We start from the raw sequence: 18,482 nt of genomic DNA on the forward strand, positions 1-18,482 counted from the left end.
GCGATAAACATACTTGCACACACGATGCCTCTGCACGCGGAAGGTTTACGCTGCCTGTTAGAACCGTCTCAATTGACATCTCCCGATGCACTCGGACGTCTCCGGCGAATCCGAAATAACCAAAAATGGGGCTACGAGGATGACGCGACTGTCGCGGAGTGTCGAGAAAATGGAGAAATTACTGTTACTCGTGTTTCTCCACGGTATCTTTACTTGGGAAAATTAAAGCTAGGTTTATGGATGCCATTTGTATACCTATTTTTAAGGACACCTGTCAAATTGACAGGTAAAGGGAACCACGTGCCTTTCTTCTTTAACGATCAGTGTTGAAAATAAGATACGTCTTGACGTATCGAATATACAACAATTAATTTGTTAAGAGAAATAGATAAATCTTTAGACTATGCGCCGAAGAGGTTCCAAGAATGCGTGAAGTGTTTATTTCACGCGGTAGATAAGAATTAGGCGACCTGGACGAGCTACACTCGCATTCCCTTTTTCTTCAATCTTGTTTTGACTCTCTACACGAACAGTCAGAATACTTGAGATAATTGTAATATAACGATAGGTGTTTCTTTTTACCCATAATCCTAATAATTCGTTTAATTTAATAGAATTATATATTATATTAACCCTCTGCACTCGATAGGTGACTCTCAATCATCATTTAATCAGATTCTGAAGCTCGACGTTAATTAATATATCAAATTTAAAATTACCTAACGATGTGTGGAATGTCGAAGAAAAATAATTCTGTCTTAATTTGCATATGATTTCTCCATTACCATTTTAAAAATATCGTCGACTCTATGACAGAAAGTCTTCGAATTACTATTTTTCTGTAACGAAAATGTCGTCGAGTGCAAAGGGTTAACAGTCTTAATATAAGTTAATTAAATCTGTTACCGTCGTATAATTGTAGTAACCCTTCCGTCAAATTGGCGGGTTCCGTAAATCTAGTATTAAGAAAGTCGAAAGTGGGGGAAGTAAAAGCGAGAAATGTAACTTTTACTCGATTTTTGGGGAAAAATCGTGTGAGAAATTACGCGAAGAAATACGCAACAAAAATGAAGAAACAGGTTTGTATATTATATACAGAAGGCTATTGCTCACTGGACGAATTAAAAAGATGAAAATTTCCGCGAGAAATTTCGAAATTCCAACGAAAGTGGCGATAATATGCTTTGGTTCACCTGCTTTGTTTCGCGATTTTCAATCGAGGAGATGTTATCAGAACCGAGCGTGATCGGGGCTCGGTAAATTTGAAAAGGCCCCGGTGGTATCTCTGCCACGATTTCCTTTTATTATTTGTCGCATGCTTCAGCCTTATAGTAGCTCGTAACACTTGCCGTTACAGCGATAACGCGGCGAGTACACAGCCTCGTTCGCGTGTAAACACGCGTCTTTGTGCTATCAACCTGACGTCACCCGGTGTACAGTGTGTGTATGTACCGATAATAAAATAATGGATCCGACGTTATACCTCCTCCGCGTCGTCGCGCTGAATTCTTTTTCGCGTAGATCACCGAACGGGATAGATCGCGAGCGATCCGACCCGCGGATCCCGAGACGAGTTCCAGCGATCGCGAGATGCTCTCTGCGCGAACGAAATCCACCATTTCGATTCGGAACACCGGGTGGAAAGCGTTGGAATCCACTGGAACCCATTCGAAATCCACCGGAACCCAGTGGAACCCATTCGAAATTCATCGGAACCCACTGGAACCCATTCGAAATCCACCGGAACCCAGTGGAACCCATTCGAAATCCACCGGAACCCAGTGGAACCCATTCGAAATTCATCGGAACCCAGTGGAACCCATTCAAAATTCTTCGGAACCCACTGGAACCCATTCGAAATCCACCGTAACCCAGTGGAACCCATTCGAAATTCATCGGAACCCACTGGAACCCATTCGAAATCCACCGGAACCCACTGGAACCCATTCGAAACCCACCCGAACCCACTAGAACCCATTCGAAATTCACCGGAACCCACTGGAACCCATTTGAAGTCCGCTGTAATCGCGGGATAGCGAGAAAATGGCGGCGCAAGAGAGGATAGGGGGTCCCAGAAACGCACACCTGACGCAAAGCGATCGAAACGGCGGATCGTTTGATTTTTACCTGCTTTTCCACGACGAGGAACGCTCGCAGCCGAGTCATCGATAGCCGAGCGACAAGCGGAATGCCGCGAGCGCGAGCGTGGCCGATAGAAAGTGGTTCTCGAAGCGGCAGAGTGGCGTCACACACAACTTGACTCACCGATTCTGCGTGTCGTGGCTCGGCTCGCTTGCCCAACGGCCGACCGCGGTATTTATATTTATGCCGTTGACCAGCCGGCCCGTATACTATTTCCGCGGTAATTACGTATTCCAGCCGCGCGCCAGTTTCATTACGCGACGGGCTGATCGGCAATTTCCGAAGACAGCGCGAATCTCGATCGGTTATAGCTTTCCTCCGTTGTCCCTCGCCTTCCCATTTTCCATCTTCATCCACTTTCTTCTCGCGAGATTTCACCGTCTCGCGATCAAAGGAAGGCCGTCGATGCTCGGATAAGGCCCATCCGAGACTCGTAAGACTCGCCCAATTCTCTGAACGCTATCGACACGGCGATAATCCTTTGATCGATCTCGACGCGCGAGCTAACCTTAAATGTCACGTACGGGAAGCAGAGAGTCTCGCTATGAATCACTCGGTGAATTTCGCTTTGCGCGACGTCATGCTCGCAATTAACCTGAGCCTCGCGTTGTCCGTGAAAAATCGCGCAAGGGCGCCCCCGACCTGTGACGATCTCCTTCGCGATTAACTGCGCGTTTATCTCCGCGCCAGCTGACGTACGCTGTAATCCCAGTGGAAATGCGCTATCGGGAAAGCGAGTTCGGTATTGGGAGCAGGACCGATAATTTGTATGTAAATAGAGTGTACATGTATAATAATAAAGTGGTCCGACGGAAATATATATGCGCATATATTTGCATTAGTTTCGGCTGAATGCAGTCGTGTCTGTGAGAACTGGACAAAGGAGAAGTTTGCTATGAGCCTTCTAACATCTTATTTCATCGTTAGCACTGAAAATTAGGTAAACGACTGAATGACTTTTAAGTCACTCATGTTCGCGAATTTTCTTGAACTAAAACGACTAATTAAATTTTCAATGACTCCCGTTATTTTATTTTTGCAAAATTTTACTGTCAATTCATTCACCGGTTATTTGACCGTGGCAGGTTTAGTATTAAAGCAGGTTGCTGAATTATCTCTCCCCGACGACGAGGAAGGACGGAGGAGGCATACTTATTACAGCATTTAAGTAGATTATAATTCAAATGGAAAATTACCGTGTTAAAAATTTACACTTTTATCGGGAAAAGATTAAATACTATTTACGGGATTTGAAATTCAATATTCGGAATTAGATATGTAATTAAAATGATAAATCGTCGATGTCATTCGAAGCTGAATTAAATTCAATGTCACCGTTCCAATGTTATTCTATAGGCGTATTCAAACTACGAATACTTCTTTACGTTACTTAAATTGTACCCTCGGTATTAACAAATAAAGTTCGTTTTCGTGATCAATATACTGGACGAAACATTGTATCATAATCGCGAAAAAAGAAATTCCTCCACGAACCCACGAAAGGATTAAAAAATACTCCACCCTCGAATAATTCGAATGACTCGAGAGAAAATTGCAACAAACAACGTAAAAGATAAAATATTCCACGAAAGGTTTGAATAAAAAATAAAATTCGATTTTGTGATTAGTGTATTCGACGAAAATTCTATCACAATGGTGAAAAAAGAAATTATTTCACAAACTCACGAAAGGATTAAAAAATACCTCCCCGTCGAATAATTCGAATGACTCGGCAGAAAATTGCAATAAAGAAGGTAAAATATAAAATATCTCGCGAAAAATCTGAATCGGTATCGATCTAGTCTTATCTAGTACTATCTATCTAGTGGATAGTATCTATTTGGATTTAGTACTATCCTGGTAATCTTAATCGAGGAAAAACGCGCGACGAAGTGACAAAGATGAAAGGGATGGTGCACGATCTAAAGAAATAGAGAGGAGTGTAAACTCACCGAACGAGGCGAATTTGAATCTCTTGATCCTCGGGAGCGGGACAGTAGTGCAGGCGCGCGTCAAGGCTGGCATGGTGCACTCTCTCTGCAGCAACGTGTTTGGGCGCGACGAGCTGGGCGATGCTTCCAGTTCCGGGACAGCGGCTCGTTTGACAGCTCTTTCCTCGGTGCCAGTCACCTCTACGGCTAATGAACGCATCCTTCGTTCACGCGTGCAATTTCGTGACACGTATGGCGTGTGTCATTAAGCCGAGTCGCGCGAATCGTGTGTCATTAGCGGATTGCAAAATTTCCCGTGGCACCACTGTAACGGGAAGCCACGCGAGCCAATTCAGGAACTGGTCGTTCCTTCTGCCACCGTTCTTTTTCCCCGATTTATCATTCACTCGCGTACCGTGGAATTTCGATGGAATCCCGAATAACAATTCGCTACTTTCGACACACCCTGTATATAATCTACGAAGTTTGACAGAGTTCCCTTTTAGGGATCTTTCGAAGCCCTTTGAGGCCAAGATGGAGCAAAGGAAGGATCGAGAGTTTGGTTTTTAAACATCGCGATGTCACGATGGATTTCTGTGATATACAGGGTGTCTCGTTTAATTCTCAAGCGAAAGATCGTTCGTATGGGAGATGTACGAGGTTTCCCGACTACTTACTTTAGAGTTGATCGTGGCGTGCCGTGGAATTTCGATGGAATCTCGAATAGCAATTCGCTACTTTCGGCACACCCTGTATATAATTTACGAAGTTTGACAGCGTTTCTTTTTAAGGATCTTTCGAAGCCCTTTGAGGTCAAGAAGGAGCAAAGGAAGGATCGAGAGTTTCGTTTTTAAACATCGCGATGTCACGATGGATTTCTGTGATATACAGGGTGTCTCGTTTAATTCTCAAGCGAAAGATCGTTCGTATGGGAGATGTACGAGGTTTCCTGACTAAGTACTTTAGACTTGATCGTGGAAATCTGTGACCTCGAATGACCTCGTGCGATTAGTCCATGAACTCTAAGAGCTTGCCGCTTTTTCCTCAGTCTCCGTTGAAATTACTCGAGGATCGATTGCTTATGGCAACGTTGCCCGCGTCTACCGCTAGAGGGCTACCGTTCGCGGAAGTGCTCGCTCTAGCATCGATCCTTTCGTATGTAACTTTAGCCATAACTAGACCTATTCGAGTCGATACCTTGAAGTATTTCTGCACTACTCGCGCAAGTTTCGTTCTAACGCCACGTTTCCTCGAGTCAGAGACTTTGTTACTCGACTAATTCTATTAATAAATTCATCAACAGGTCTGCGAGGAACAAAACACACACACACACGCATACGATCTACTCGTTCACTGTCTCATTTCCTTCCTATCCGTGAAATGCACACGCTGCCGATGCTTACACCGCGAAATGCACCGACGAGAAAAGAATCCGTTGACCCAAGGACTTCCATGTCGAGGCAGCTCTGTTCGGTCTGCTTACTCGGCGAACACATGCACCCGAATGCACCGAAAACGAAAGCGTCGCGGCGTATTTTCGGCAAGGGAACGACCTCGAGATGAAATTCCCTCGACTTCGAGGCTGGGATCGTTATTGAAAAGACACGCGAGGTGCAGATGTTTGCGGAACGTCGCGCAACGGATGAACAGCACCGAGCAACTCCGTGACTTTGTTTACAATAACGTTTCCTCGGAACATTTCCGTGATTTGAGATTTCCACTCAGGTATCGTGACACGATACCCGCGATTAGTCACAGGGATAAAATGTCGATCGATTATTCATCGCAATCGCGGCTGAGTACTAACTACGATCCGAAGAGTGACTGCGCAGTGTTTGACAACACTGTTCTATTGTCTAAACACGATCCTCCGTTGTGTTTTCGAAACTGCCGCATCACGGCTGCCTAACGTCACACGCTAGATACAAGGACTCGAGTTCTCGGTTTGCTTCGAGAATCCGTGACAGTTGAGCGTTGTTTTCGCCGCCCGAGAAGGGAAACAGAGAGTATGAGACAATCGATATGAAAAGCAACGAGCGTATGACAGACTGCTTTATCTATGTTGATGAAACGATAAGCGCAATTACATTCAATGACTCAAATATTGTACAATATTCCGCGAGCAGAGTCTGACGCGAGGACTCGTGACGACGTGTGATCATACGTAGGTACCTCGAGAAGTAGTGAGTCAATCGTCACAAACGGAACATCTCGTGGAACAAAGGAGTAAGTAAACTCTTCGCACATTCCCATCCTCGATCGATCTTTCGCACAAAAGTGACGCTTTGTGGGTTAGTCAATGGCGCCGAAATGATCGGAGAAATAGGTGGAATCGGTGGAATCGCAATGGCTGCTGGTGTCTTCTCGGCTTAACGACGCACACCACGGCCCACGTGGGCCAGCTTCTCGTTCGACTTACTCATCGACGACGGTCTCTTCACAGACGTCCCGGCGAGCAACAGCCCCGACGATGCTTTGCCACGATGGTTCACCGGCGACTGCGCCGCGGCTCGGCCCGCGAGAGATATCTTTGCGCTCATCCTCGCGGAGGCTGCCGATTCCTGCGATCCTGACTCACGTACCGGGAAGCGGAGCTCGGAGGTCGCGCTGGCATGCCACCTCGTTAAATCACGCCAGACCAGAAGGTCCCCGTCGCTCCTCGATCCGGCCACTGATACCGTTTCTCTTCGCCCTCCGTTGCTCTCCTCGATGCTGCTTGAGGATCTGCAAATCACCAACGTCAGTTCCAGTGCATTCGCTCTTGGCAGGTTTATGAATTTTTAGAGCATCGAGTTTGGATATTGTTTTGTATATCTTCGGGACTTTTTGGATTGGGACTACCGATCTGACAGTATGACAGGCATTAGTGGATGAGAAGATGGGAAATTTGTGGTTGTGACACGGAGAAACTGGGAATTAACGATTTTTAAATATAAATGCTTGTTTATGGGAATGGGCCGATTTTTGGGACTTTCAGATTAGGGTTACTGATCTGACATACATTATTATAAAGATTATTTGGTCCAAAGACGAGAAATTTTTACTTGCAATACAGAGTAACTGGAAATTAACGATTTTTAAATATAAATGATTCTTTATGCGAATGTGCCGATTTCTGGGACTTTTCAGATTAGAGTTACCGATCTGACGTACACTATAATAAGAATCAGTTCACCCAAAGACAGAAAAATTTTGGTTGTAACACAGAGAAACTGGGAATCAACGATTTTTAAATACAAATGTTTCTCTATGTTAATGAACCGATTTTTGGGACTTTTCAGAATAGGGTTACCGGTCTGACGTACACTATAATTGCAATTATTTCATCCGAAGACAGGAAATTTTTAATTGCAACACAGAGAAACTGGGAATTAACAATTTTTAAATATAAATCATTCTTTATATTAATGAACCAATTTTTGGGACTTTTCAGAATGGGGTTACTGGTCTGATGTACACTATAATAACGATTATTTGGTCCAAAGACAGGAAATTTCTAATTGCAACACAGAAAAACTGGGAATTAACAATTTTTAAATATAAATCCTTCTTTATATTAATGACCCAATTTTTGGGACTTTTCAAAACGGGGTTTCCGATGTGACATACACTATAATAACGATTGTTTGGTCCAAAGACAGGAAATTTATGGTTGTAACACAGAGAAACTGAGAATTAACAATTTTTAAATACAAATGTTTCTTTATGATAATGAGCCGATTTTTGGGACTTTTCAGACTAGGGTTACCGGTTTGATGTACACTATAATAGCGATTATTTAATCGAGGAATTAACAATTTTTAAATACAAATGTTTCTCTATATTAATGAACCGACTTTTGGGACTTTTCAGACTAGGGTTACCGGTTTGATGTACACTATAATAGCGATTATTTAATCGCAATTAAGACAGGAAATTCTTAATTGCAATACAGAGTAACTGGCAATTAAAAATATTAAATATAAATGTCTTTTTTTATGCGAATGAGTATATACATAGTGAGAGGAATAGCAGTAGCCGATTTCCCAATTGCACGAGTGAATTGGTACATCCTCGGTTATTAGTCATATCTTTATTTGTGTCGAGCACAATGAAACGATATCATTAGCCAAAATTATTTTTTCTTTATTTATTATTTTTTCTATATCCAAAATTATTTTTACCTATGTTATACAATATCAGTATATTCAATTTCAAAAATACTGTAAATAAAGAACTAAATTTTCCAATTCGCGATTAATTCCGATGTTTTTATTTACGTGGGTACATAGGTGACTCACTCTATATTTAGCCAATTGGTCATTCGTGTAATCAAATATCACGTAATTGACGTCTAATTGCGTTCTTATCTCGATAAAGATCAATATTACATTTGCCACGGTGTATTTTCAGGAATTGCGACGACAAACACCCAGAAAGCAATTATTTCGACCAATTTCACAGCTTCAGCGTTAAAACGAAATAATTGGAAACAATAATTCCAGAATTTAGAGGAAACAGAAACCAAAGATTACTCAACGATAAAACCACGATGTGTCACTTCTAGATAATACTGATTACCACTGCAACTACCAAAAACCATACCTCGTACACAAATTACAATCCTATGACAGAACTAACGATATATGAAAATAAATCCTGCCAAAAGCAATATTTGCATATTTCCAACGACAACTGAAAGAAAATATCCGAGACACTGCGTTCATTCTGACAAGTTTGGCAGTGGAATGTAAAATTATTTTGTCAAGACTCGTCCGACTGCACTGCTCCTAAACGCAACAACCATGAAACACCCAAGATCACTGCGATTTCTCGAAAACTGCGAGGTACGACTTCAAAGATGGTTTATTTGCTCGGAAATCATTGGATATTAACACCTACCAGGAAGACGAGATCAAACGATTTCCATGCTCGCATGTTCTACAAACGAACGCTGCTCATCCTTCGAGTGCAGACCAGCATCCTCGAACTCGAGGACACCGCGCAGGCAGCGAAATTCTCAGTGGACCGAAGTGGAGTCTGGAAGCAAAGCGGATGCTCGTTAGCACAACAGCGAGATTCGCTCGGAAATCGAGATCGAGACGTTTCGTGGAAGACACAGAGCGAGTTTTCTCGCAGATATTTACCGATTCTGGCCAGTCACGAAGCCGTGACGACGGAATCACGTACAGGGAAGCGGAGACTCGGAGGTCAGGCAGCTCGAAATCACGACGGGCCTTCCATTAACGATCCAACAGCCGGTCTCTGTCCAGGAATCACCATATTCGACGTATTAACCCTGGACCAGGCTTCCTGTCTACCAGCAATCTTCTATCTCTTTACCTGAAACAGTTCCCCACACGTGGTCTTCTTCTCACGATTTCGTTTCTGTGTCACGATCGATCATTCGCGACGTTTCCACGTGTTCAATTAGCCTTTCAGCGGCATTGACCCGCTTCGCTAATGCCTTTCAGACTCAGCCACTTCGATCGAACCCACGAGAACCCGTTCACACCCGTTTTTCACGAATTCCCACCCAATTTCTGTTAACCAAAGCTGAGTCCGAATTAATGGCCAATCGCCAGTTTCTATTCCCAACGTGGATTTGCGTAGGGTCAGTGAAACGCGCTCTCTGACGGAAGAGCCGAATAAAGACTGCTTACCCTGACTCACGCTCTTTTGATAGATTAATCCGACGCCATAGTTATTGCTCCTCCCCCCGTACCTTCAGCGTAAATACAAACCTCCGTTGCTGCACGCTTCAGCCTAGTCACGAGTGAAATAAACCAAAGCTTAGATCCAGGCTAAGCGGAATGGATCCGTTCCTGTCCCGAACAGGAAGAGCCGCGAAGGTCCCGTCCTGTTCGGGTTCAGGTCTTGCCGATCGAGCTGCCGCGGCCGTGAGATCGCGCCGGGTCATCGGGAACAATGTCCGCGGGTGATCCGCGCGAGAATAACACGGACGACGGAAAAACACGACGAGGGACAGCAGAGAGCGCGTTGACTCTCTTGACTCAGACGTCGGCCAGCGGCGGACCTTGAAGAGGGAACAGGAACTTGACGGGCTGAGCGCCAAGGCGAGCCAGAATCCCGCGCGTCTCTTTGTCCTAACTTTCTGCTGCATTAGCAGGCCGAGTTCGCCGGTTTATCTGGACTATTTTTGCCAGCTACCAGAGGCTCGAACGGATCGGGAGATGCTGATTAATCGCGCGTTGAGAGAAAGCTGCGGCTTAAAGCGAAGGTGATGGATCGCTGGTCGCGTTTGTTGCTCGACGGAGGCCAGCAGGAAGCGCGGGTTTGGAAGCAAGATTTACGATATCGTACTATGCGTCATATAGCGTGCTCGTGACGGTTTGATGAAGCGATTCCGTGGGGAGGATTTAGGATCGGGGATAGGTGTGCACGGGGAACTGTTGTAATACGAGTCTTCCGTATAGAATAGAATAGTTGAGACGAAAATGTTCGTGCATTAGACTATGCACTGTTTTGCTGTGGGCTTTGGTTACTCGTCTTTGCAATTTTACTGTTAATTTAGGATTAAAGATGGGTAAGCATGGGGAATTGTTGTAATACGAGTCTTCCGTATAGAATAGAATAGTTGAGACGAAAATGTTCGTGCATTAGACTATGCACTGTTTTGCTGTGGGCTTTGGTTACTCGTCTTTGCAATTTTACTGTTAATTTAGGATTAAAGATGGGTAAGCATGGGGAATTGTTGTAATACGAGTCTTCCGTATAGAATAGAATAGTTGAGACGAAAATGTTCGTGCATTAGACTATGCACTGTTTTGCTGTGGGCTTTGGTTACTCGTCTTTGCAATTTTACTGTTAATTTAGGATTAAAGATGGGTAAGCATGGGGAATTGTTGTAATACGAGTCTTCCGTATAGAATAGAATAGTTGAGACGAAAATGTTCGTGCATTAGACTATGCACTGTTTTGCTGTGGGCTTTGGTTACTCGTCTTTGCAATTTTACTGTTAATTTAGGATTAAAGATGGGTAAGCATGGGGAATTGTTGTAATACGAGTCTTCCGTATAGAATAGAATAGTTGAGACGAAAATGTTCGTGCATTAGACTATGCACTGTTTTGCTGTGGGCTTTGGTTACTCGTCTTTGCAATTTTACTGTTAATTTAGGATTAAAGATGGGTAAGCATGGGGAATTGTTGTAATACGAGTCTTCCGTATAGAATAGAATAGTTGAGACGAAAATGTTCGTGCATTAGACTATGCACTGTTTTGCTGTGGGCTTTGGTTACTCGTCTTTGCAATTTTACTGTTAATTTAGGATTAAAGATGGGTAAGCATGGGGAACTGTTGTAATACGAGTCTTCCGTATAGAATAGAATAGTTGAGACGAAAATGTTCGTGCATTAGACTATGCACTGTTTTGCTGTGGGCTTTGGTTACTCGTCTTTGCAATTTTACTGTTAATTTAGGATTAAAGATGGGTAAGCATGGGGAACTGTTGTAATACGAGTCTTCCGTATAGAATAGAATAGTTGAGACGAAAATGTTCGTGCATTAGACTATGCACTGTTTTGCTGTGGGCTTTGGTTACTCGTCTTTGCAATTTTACTGTTAATTTAGGATTAAAGATGGGTAAGCATGGGGAACTGTTGTAATACGAGTCTTCCGTATAGAATAGAATAGTTGAGACGAAAATGTTCGTGCATTAGACTATGCACTGTTTTGCTGTGGGCTTTGGTTACTCGTCTTTGCAATTTTACTGTTAATTTAGGATTAAAGATGGGTAAGCATGGGGAACTGTTGTAATACGAGTCTTCCGTATAGAATAGAATAGTTGAGACGAAAATGTTCGTGCATTAGACTATGCACTGTTTTGCTGTGGGCTTTGGTTACTCGTCTTTGCAATTTTACTGTTAATTTAGGATTAAAGATGGGTAAGCATGGGGAACTGTTGTAATACGAGTCTTCCGTATAGAATAGAATAGTTGAGACGAAAATGTTCGTGCATTAGACTATGCACTGTTTTGCTGTGGGCTTTGGTTACTCGTCTTTGCAATTTTACTGTTAATTTAGGATTAAAGATGGGTAAGCATGGGGAACTGTTGTAATACGAGTCTTCCGTATAGAATAGAATAGTTGAGACGAAAATGTTCGTGCATTAGACTATGCACTGTTTTGCTGTGGGCTTTGGTTACTCGTCTTTGCAATTTTACTGTTAATTTAGGATTAAAGATGGGTAAGCATGGGGAACTGTTGTAATACGAGTCTTCCGTATAGAATAGAATAGTTGAGACGAAAATGTTCGTGCATTAGACTATGCACTGTTTTGCTGTGGGCTTTGGTTACTCGTCTTTGCAATTTTACTGTTAATTTAGGATTAAAGATGGGTAAGCATGGGGAACTGTTGTAATACGAGTCTTCCGTATAGAATAGAATAGTTGAGACGAAAATGTTCGTGCATTAGACTATGCACTGTTTTGCTGTGGGCTTTGGTTACTCGTCTTTGCAATTTTACTGTTAATTTAGGATTAAAGATGGGTAAGCATGGGGAACTGTTGTAATACGAGTCTTCCGTATAGAATAGAATAGTTGAGACGAAAATGTTCGTGCATTAGACTATGCACTGTTTTGCTGTGGGCTTTGGTTACTCGTCTTTGCAATTTTACTGTTAATTTAGGATTAAAGATGGGTAAGCATGGGGAACTGTTGTAATACGAGTCTTCCGTATAGAATAGAATAGTTGAGACGAAAATGTTCGTGCATTAGACTATGCACTGTTTTGCTGTGGGCTTTGGTTACTCGTCTTTGCAATTTTACTGTTAATTTAGGATTAAAGATGGGTAAGCATGGGGAACTGTTGTAATACGAGTCTTCCGTATAGAATAGAATAGTTGAGACGAAAATGTTCGTGCATTAGACTATGCACTGTTTTGCTGTGGGCTTTGGTTACTCGTCTTTGCAATTTTACTGTTAATTTAGGATTAAAGATGGGTAAGCATGGGGAACTGTTGTAATACGAGTCTTCCGTATAGAATAGAATAGTTGAGACGAAAATGTTCGTGCATTAGACTATGCACTGTTTTGATGTGGGCTTTGGTTACTCGTCTTTGCAATTTTACTGTTAATTTAGGATTAAAGATGGGTAAGCATGGGGAACTGTTGTAATACGAGTCCTCCGTATAGAATAGAATAGTTGAGACGAAAATGTTCGTGCATTAGACTATGCACTGTTTTGCTGTGGGCTTTGGTTACTCGTCTTTGCAATTTTACTGTTAATTTAGGATTAAAGATGGGTAAGCATGGGGAATTGTTGTAATACGAGTCCTCCGTATAGAATAGAATAGTTGAGACGAAAATGTTCGTGCATTAGACTATGCACTATTTTGCAGTGGGCTTTGGTCACTCGTCTTTGCGATTTTCCTTTTAATTTAGATTCAGGGATAGGTAGGCACGAGGAATTGTTGTGATTCGAGTCTTTCGTACAGAATAATACAATCGATAGTTGAAAATGTTTGTGACTTGTTAGGCACAGGTCTGTGTGAAACAGTTAAACATTTAAGTTCCGATGACAGGTGATCAATCACAAAATTGGTCACAAGTTGAGTTATTACGACAATAACACGTCACTATGACAAAAAGAAAATGGGGAAAATTAACTACGAGTCTGTGTGGAACAGTGACAGCGAAAGTGTTCAGCTGTCAGTGTGTCAATATTCATGGGAAACCTAGCCTAACCCTTTATTCTACGATTTAAGTTCCGATGACAGGTGATCAATCACAAAATTGGTCACAAGTTGAGTCATTACAACAATAACATGTCACAAAGACAAAAAAAATTTTCTAGCTACGTGAATTACTAGTTTCCTCGACAAAATGAACGCACAGGTATCTCCTCTGTATCTGACGAAAAGCTTCGAACCGATTCCTCTACTGTTGGTCAGGGACCACTCTATCACCCGTCCTAAATTTTTCTCAAAACGGTGACAAAATTGTAAGGATGTGAAATAAATATTACTAACCAAACTCTCGTTCGAAAACTGTCGAAGCTCATGGGGCGTGGCACGTCAACACGGAAATCAGTCACACGTTGAGCACTCTTGTCTGAACACGTCGAAGAATAACACGTAACTGAGGCAGGAAGACGTTGACGAAAAGGTCGGTCACACGTTGAGCCTATTGCCAAATACGTCGAAGAATAACAAGCAACAGAGACAGAAAGATATGAACGAAAATTGACGAGCCGACCTGTATTGTTTACGTTGAGCCTTCTACAGCCCACGGCTCTCGCTCGTGATACTCGTGTTTGGCTCGATTCCCTTACCACGTCTCTCGCCCGTGATATTCGTGTTTGACCCAATTACCTTACCACGTGTCTCACACGATATTGTAGATGAAGGGATTAACTCGGACACTACTGTGTCACGATTAAAAATATCCCTAATTTGGCACTAGTTGTGTGAGTGTGAGTGAGGTTGAACGAGTGAAACTTATTTGTCTATAATTGTGCAATCTATGATGTAAATATAATACGTGCAAGTGTCATTTAATGTGAACGATGTTTAATAAAATGTTTAAACGAATGTGCTAAAATTCTAACACAAATCGTTAGATAATATTCTTGCTTGGTTTGGTAAAAAGGTTAATTTATATTACTTTTGCGTGCAATATAATAAGAGAATACGTCAGGGAAGCACAACTATCGTAATGTAAAAGGAAACCAATGAAGTTTATCTACCTATCTGTCTACGATAAAATACCAAAGCTACTTAAGGAATAAATCTAATTCAACTACCGTGGAAATATAAAATTGTACTCCTCGAGAATAACACAAAATTAAATTCTTTAATACCAAAACTAACAATCTAGAATACATAGCTAAACATGCCACAGGCTAAGATATAATAATTAAGTACATATAATCGCATTCATATCCAGAGAAAAGTCACAAATAATTTCATCAACATCAACTCCATACTCTCAACAATCACAAAGAAAAAATTTTCAACATACTCTCAACAATCACAAAGAAAAAAATTCCCAATTTTATAATACTACTTTCAAATATTCCATATATGAAGTTAACCGTGGTACAAGATAGAAAAATTCCAAACCTAGCATAATTAAAATTAGCACAGACCCAAAGATAGGGAAAAACTATAAAATTTACAAGTCAACGCGATCACTATGCTAAAAATGGCTACTAAGCAAAATTGGTACTCCTTTTAAGAAATAAATCTAATTCAACTACCGTGGAAAAATCAAATTATACTCCTCGAGAATAACACAAAATTAAATTCTTTAATACCAAAACTATCAATCTAGAATACATAGCTAAATATACCACAGGGGAAGATATAATAATTAAGTATAAATATAGTCACATTCATATGCAAAGAAAAGTCACAACTAATTTCATCAACATCAACTCCATACTCTCAACAATCACAAAGAAAAAAATTCCCAATATACTCTCAACAATCACAAAGACAAAAATTCCCAATATACTCTCAACAATCACAAAGACAAAAATTCCCAATATACTCTCAACAATCACAAAGAAAAAAATTCCCAATATACTCTCAACAATCACAAAGACAAAAATTCCCAATATACTCTCAACAATCACAAAGACAAAAATTCCCAATATACTCTCAACAATCACAATGAAAAAAATTCCCAATTTTATAATACTACTTTCAAAAATATTCCATATATCAAGTTAACCGTGGTACAAGATAGAAAAATTCCAAACCTAGCATAATTAAAATTAGCACAGACCCAAAGATAGGGAAAAACTACAAAAATTGCAGGTCAACGCGATCCCTATTCTAAAAATGGCTACTAAGCAAAATTGGTACTCCTTTTACTAAAGATCCCGACATTCCTTTCGAACCAAACCCGATATAGTCCCAAGAGACGAGTCCTCGTGCGGTTGAAACCAGGCTAGCAGCGACAAAGCGGAGAGAAAATAGTCGGAGAGAGCGATCGCCCGATATAAATTCGAACTGGGACTATTTTCGCGTGGAAAGTGGAAAAATACGAGCGGAAGTGGCGGAGGAGTGGAGCGAAAGATGCGCCTGGGGAACAAAAGGACAGCATGGCGGGCAGAAAGAGGGAGCAGAAATGCCGCGGGTTCTACGGCCCCCACCCGAGCGTGGCGCGCACTATGCCGCGTATTTAAATAGAATTCAAGCCTCAAGGAGAAAACGCAAGGCTGCGGCAAGGACTCCGACTGTTTTATGCCTCGCGTCGGATCACTGCCACCGGTGGAACGGGCTTAAACGCGGCCGTCTAAACGCGCGAAAGTAACTCATACATAATTAATCCAGCTGGCCGACAACCGGCCCAGAGATCGAGATCGCGCCACGACCACGATCAAGCGACTCCCGTACCCCTGTCTCTCGGCTCCATTCGCGCCGCTCGCTGAATAATTATCGATAGGCCGGTGTATCCGAGATTTTTCGAGACGCGCTTCGTTAGGGATAAGAGAAGATTAAGACTGGACAAACGAGACGCTCGTTTGAGAAAGAGATTAGCCTTGGGAAGGATGAATTTGGAAGACAATTTATTCGGAATAAGGAAAGTTTAACGATTAAGTGCTTCGAGGATAAAATTTTGCAAAATTTTGAAAATTGAAATTGATCCATTTGGATTTGTGATAAGATGAGACGAGTCGCTCGATGAAGGACAGGATTAAACTCAGAAAAGATATATTTTAATGGAAATTTATTCGGAATACGGAAAGTTTAGCGATTAAGTGCTTTGGGGGTAAGATTTTGAGAAATTGGAAAAATTGGAGTTGATTAATTTAGGGTTGTGAGAGAGATAAATGCTTTGAGGACAGGATTAAACTTAGAGAAGATAGATTTGCAAGGAAATTTATTTGGAATACAGAAAGTTTAGCGATTAAGTGCTTTGGGGTTAAAATTTTGAGAAATTGGAACAATTGAAATTGGTCAATTTGAATTTGTGATAAGATGAGATGAGTCGCTCGATGAAGGACAGGATTAAACTCAGAAAAGATAAATTTCAAGGGAAATTTATTCGGAATACGGAAAGTTTAGCGATTGAGTGCTTTGAGGGTAAGATTTTGAGAAATTGGAAAAATTGGAGTTGATTAATTTAGGGTTGTGAGAGAGACAAATGCTTTGAGGACAGGATTAAACTTAGAGAAGATAGATTTGCAAGGAAATTTATTTGGAATACAGAAAGTTTAGCGATTAAGTGCTTTGGGGTTAAAATTTTGAGAAATTGGAACAATTGAAATTGGTCAATTTGAATTTGTGATAAGATGAGATGAGTCGCTCGATGAAGGACAGGATTAAACTCAGAAAAGATAAATTTCAAGGGAAATTTATTCGGAATACGGAAAGTTTAGCGATTGAGTGCTTTGAGGGTAAGATTTTGAGAAATTGGAAAAATTGGAGTTGATTAATTTAGGGTTGTGAGAGAGACAAATGCTTTGAGGACAGGATTAAACTTAGAGAAGATAGATTTGCAAGGAAATTTATTTGGAATACAGAAAGTTTAGCGATTAAGTGCTTTGGGGTTAAAATTTTGAGAAATTGGAACAATTGAAATTGGTCAATTTGAATTTGTGATAAGATGAGATGAGTCGCTCGATGAAGGACAGGATTAAACTCAGAAAAGATAAATTTCAAGGGAAATTTATTCGGAATACGGAAAGTTTAGCGATTGAGTGCTTTGAGGGTAAGATTTTGAGAAATTGGAAAAATTGGAGTTGATTAATTTAGGGTTGTGAGAGAGACAAATGCTTTGAGGACAGGATTAAACTTAGAGAAGATAGATTTGCAAGGAAATTTATTTGGAATACAGAAAGTTTAGCGATTAAGTGCTTTGGGGTTAAAATTTTGAGAAATTGGAACAATTGAAATTGGTCAATTTGAATTTGTGATAGGATGAGACGAGTCGCTCTATGAAGGACAGGATTAAGCTCAGAAAAGATAAATTTCAAGGGAAATTTATTCGGAATACGGAAAATGTTGCAGTTAAGTGTTTCCTGGGTGAAAATTTTGAGAAATTGGGAAAATTGACGTTGATCAATTTATATTAGTAAAATCCGTAAGTAATGAGATCGAAGGAATGATTCATTTTTGCTCATTTGCCAGTAAGATTAATTTCAAAGTAGATAGAGAAGAAATTTATTTGGAATACAAAAGATTAAACACTTATCAAATACTTCTGGATGAAAATTTAAAATAATTGTGAAAATTGTAGTTGATCAATTTCGATTTATATGAGTCAAATATGATTGATAAAATGAGTCGCTCATTTGTCAGTAAAATTAATTTTAGGGTAGATAGAGAAGAAATTTATTTGGAATACAAAAGATTAACCACCTATAAGTACTTCGGGGTTAAAATTTAAAATAATTTTGAAAATTGTAATTAATCAATTTGGATTTATATCACTGTCAAATGTGATCGACAAAATTCGA

At 40.9% G+C, this 18,482-nt stretch overlaps 1 protein-coding gene across 3 annotated transcripts in view; it reads right to left on the bottom strand.

The window, feature by feature from the left end:
• LOC108549763 (dual specificity protein phosphatase 10) overlaps positions 1 to 9,023 on the bottom strand; it is a 125,309-nt gene extending 116,286 nt beyond the window's left edge. For 2 of the 3 annotated variants that reach the window (XM_017903266.1, XM_017903264.1), the window contains exons 1-3: positions 8,955 to 9,023; positions 6,493 to 6,797; positions 4,095 to 4,280 (exon numbers count right to left, since the gene is read on the bottom strand). In XM_017903266.1, the coding sequence (XP_017758755.1) occupies positions 4,095 to 4,280; positions 6,493 to 6,613 (307 nt within the window). In that variant the 5' untranslated portion in view covers positions 6,614 to 6,797; positions 8,955 to 9,023. Of the gene's footprint in view, positions 1 to 2,127; positions 2,180 to 4,094; positions 4,281 to 6,492; positions 6,798 to 8,954 lie in introns of those variants that run through there. The other variant, XM_017903269.1, reaches the window with a different exon arrangement.
• Positions 9,024 to 18,482: the final 9,459 nt, after the last annotated feature.

This window comes from Eufriesea mexicana, unplaced genomic scaffold (assembly GCF_001483705.2).
Source record: "Eufriesea mexicana isolate 0111107269 unplaced genomic scaffold, ASM148370v2 scaffold2208, whole genome shotgun sequence".
NCBI lineage: Eukaryota > Metazoa > Arthropoda > Insecta > Hymenoptera > Apidae > Eufriesea > Eufriesea mexicana.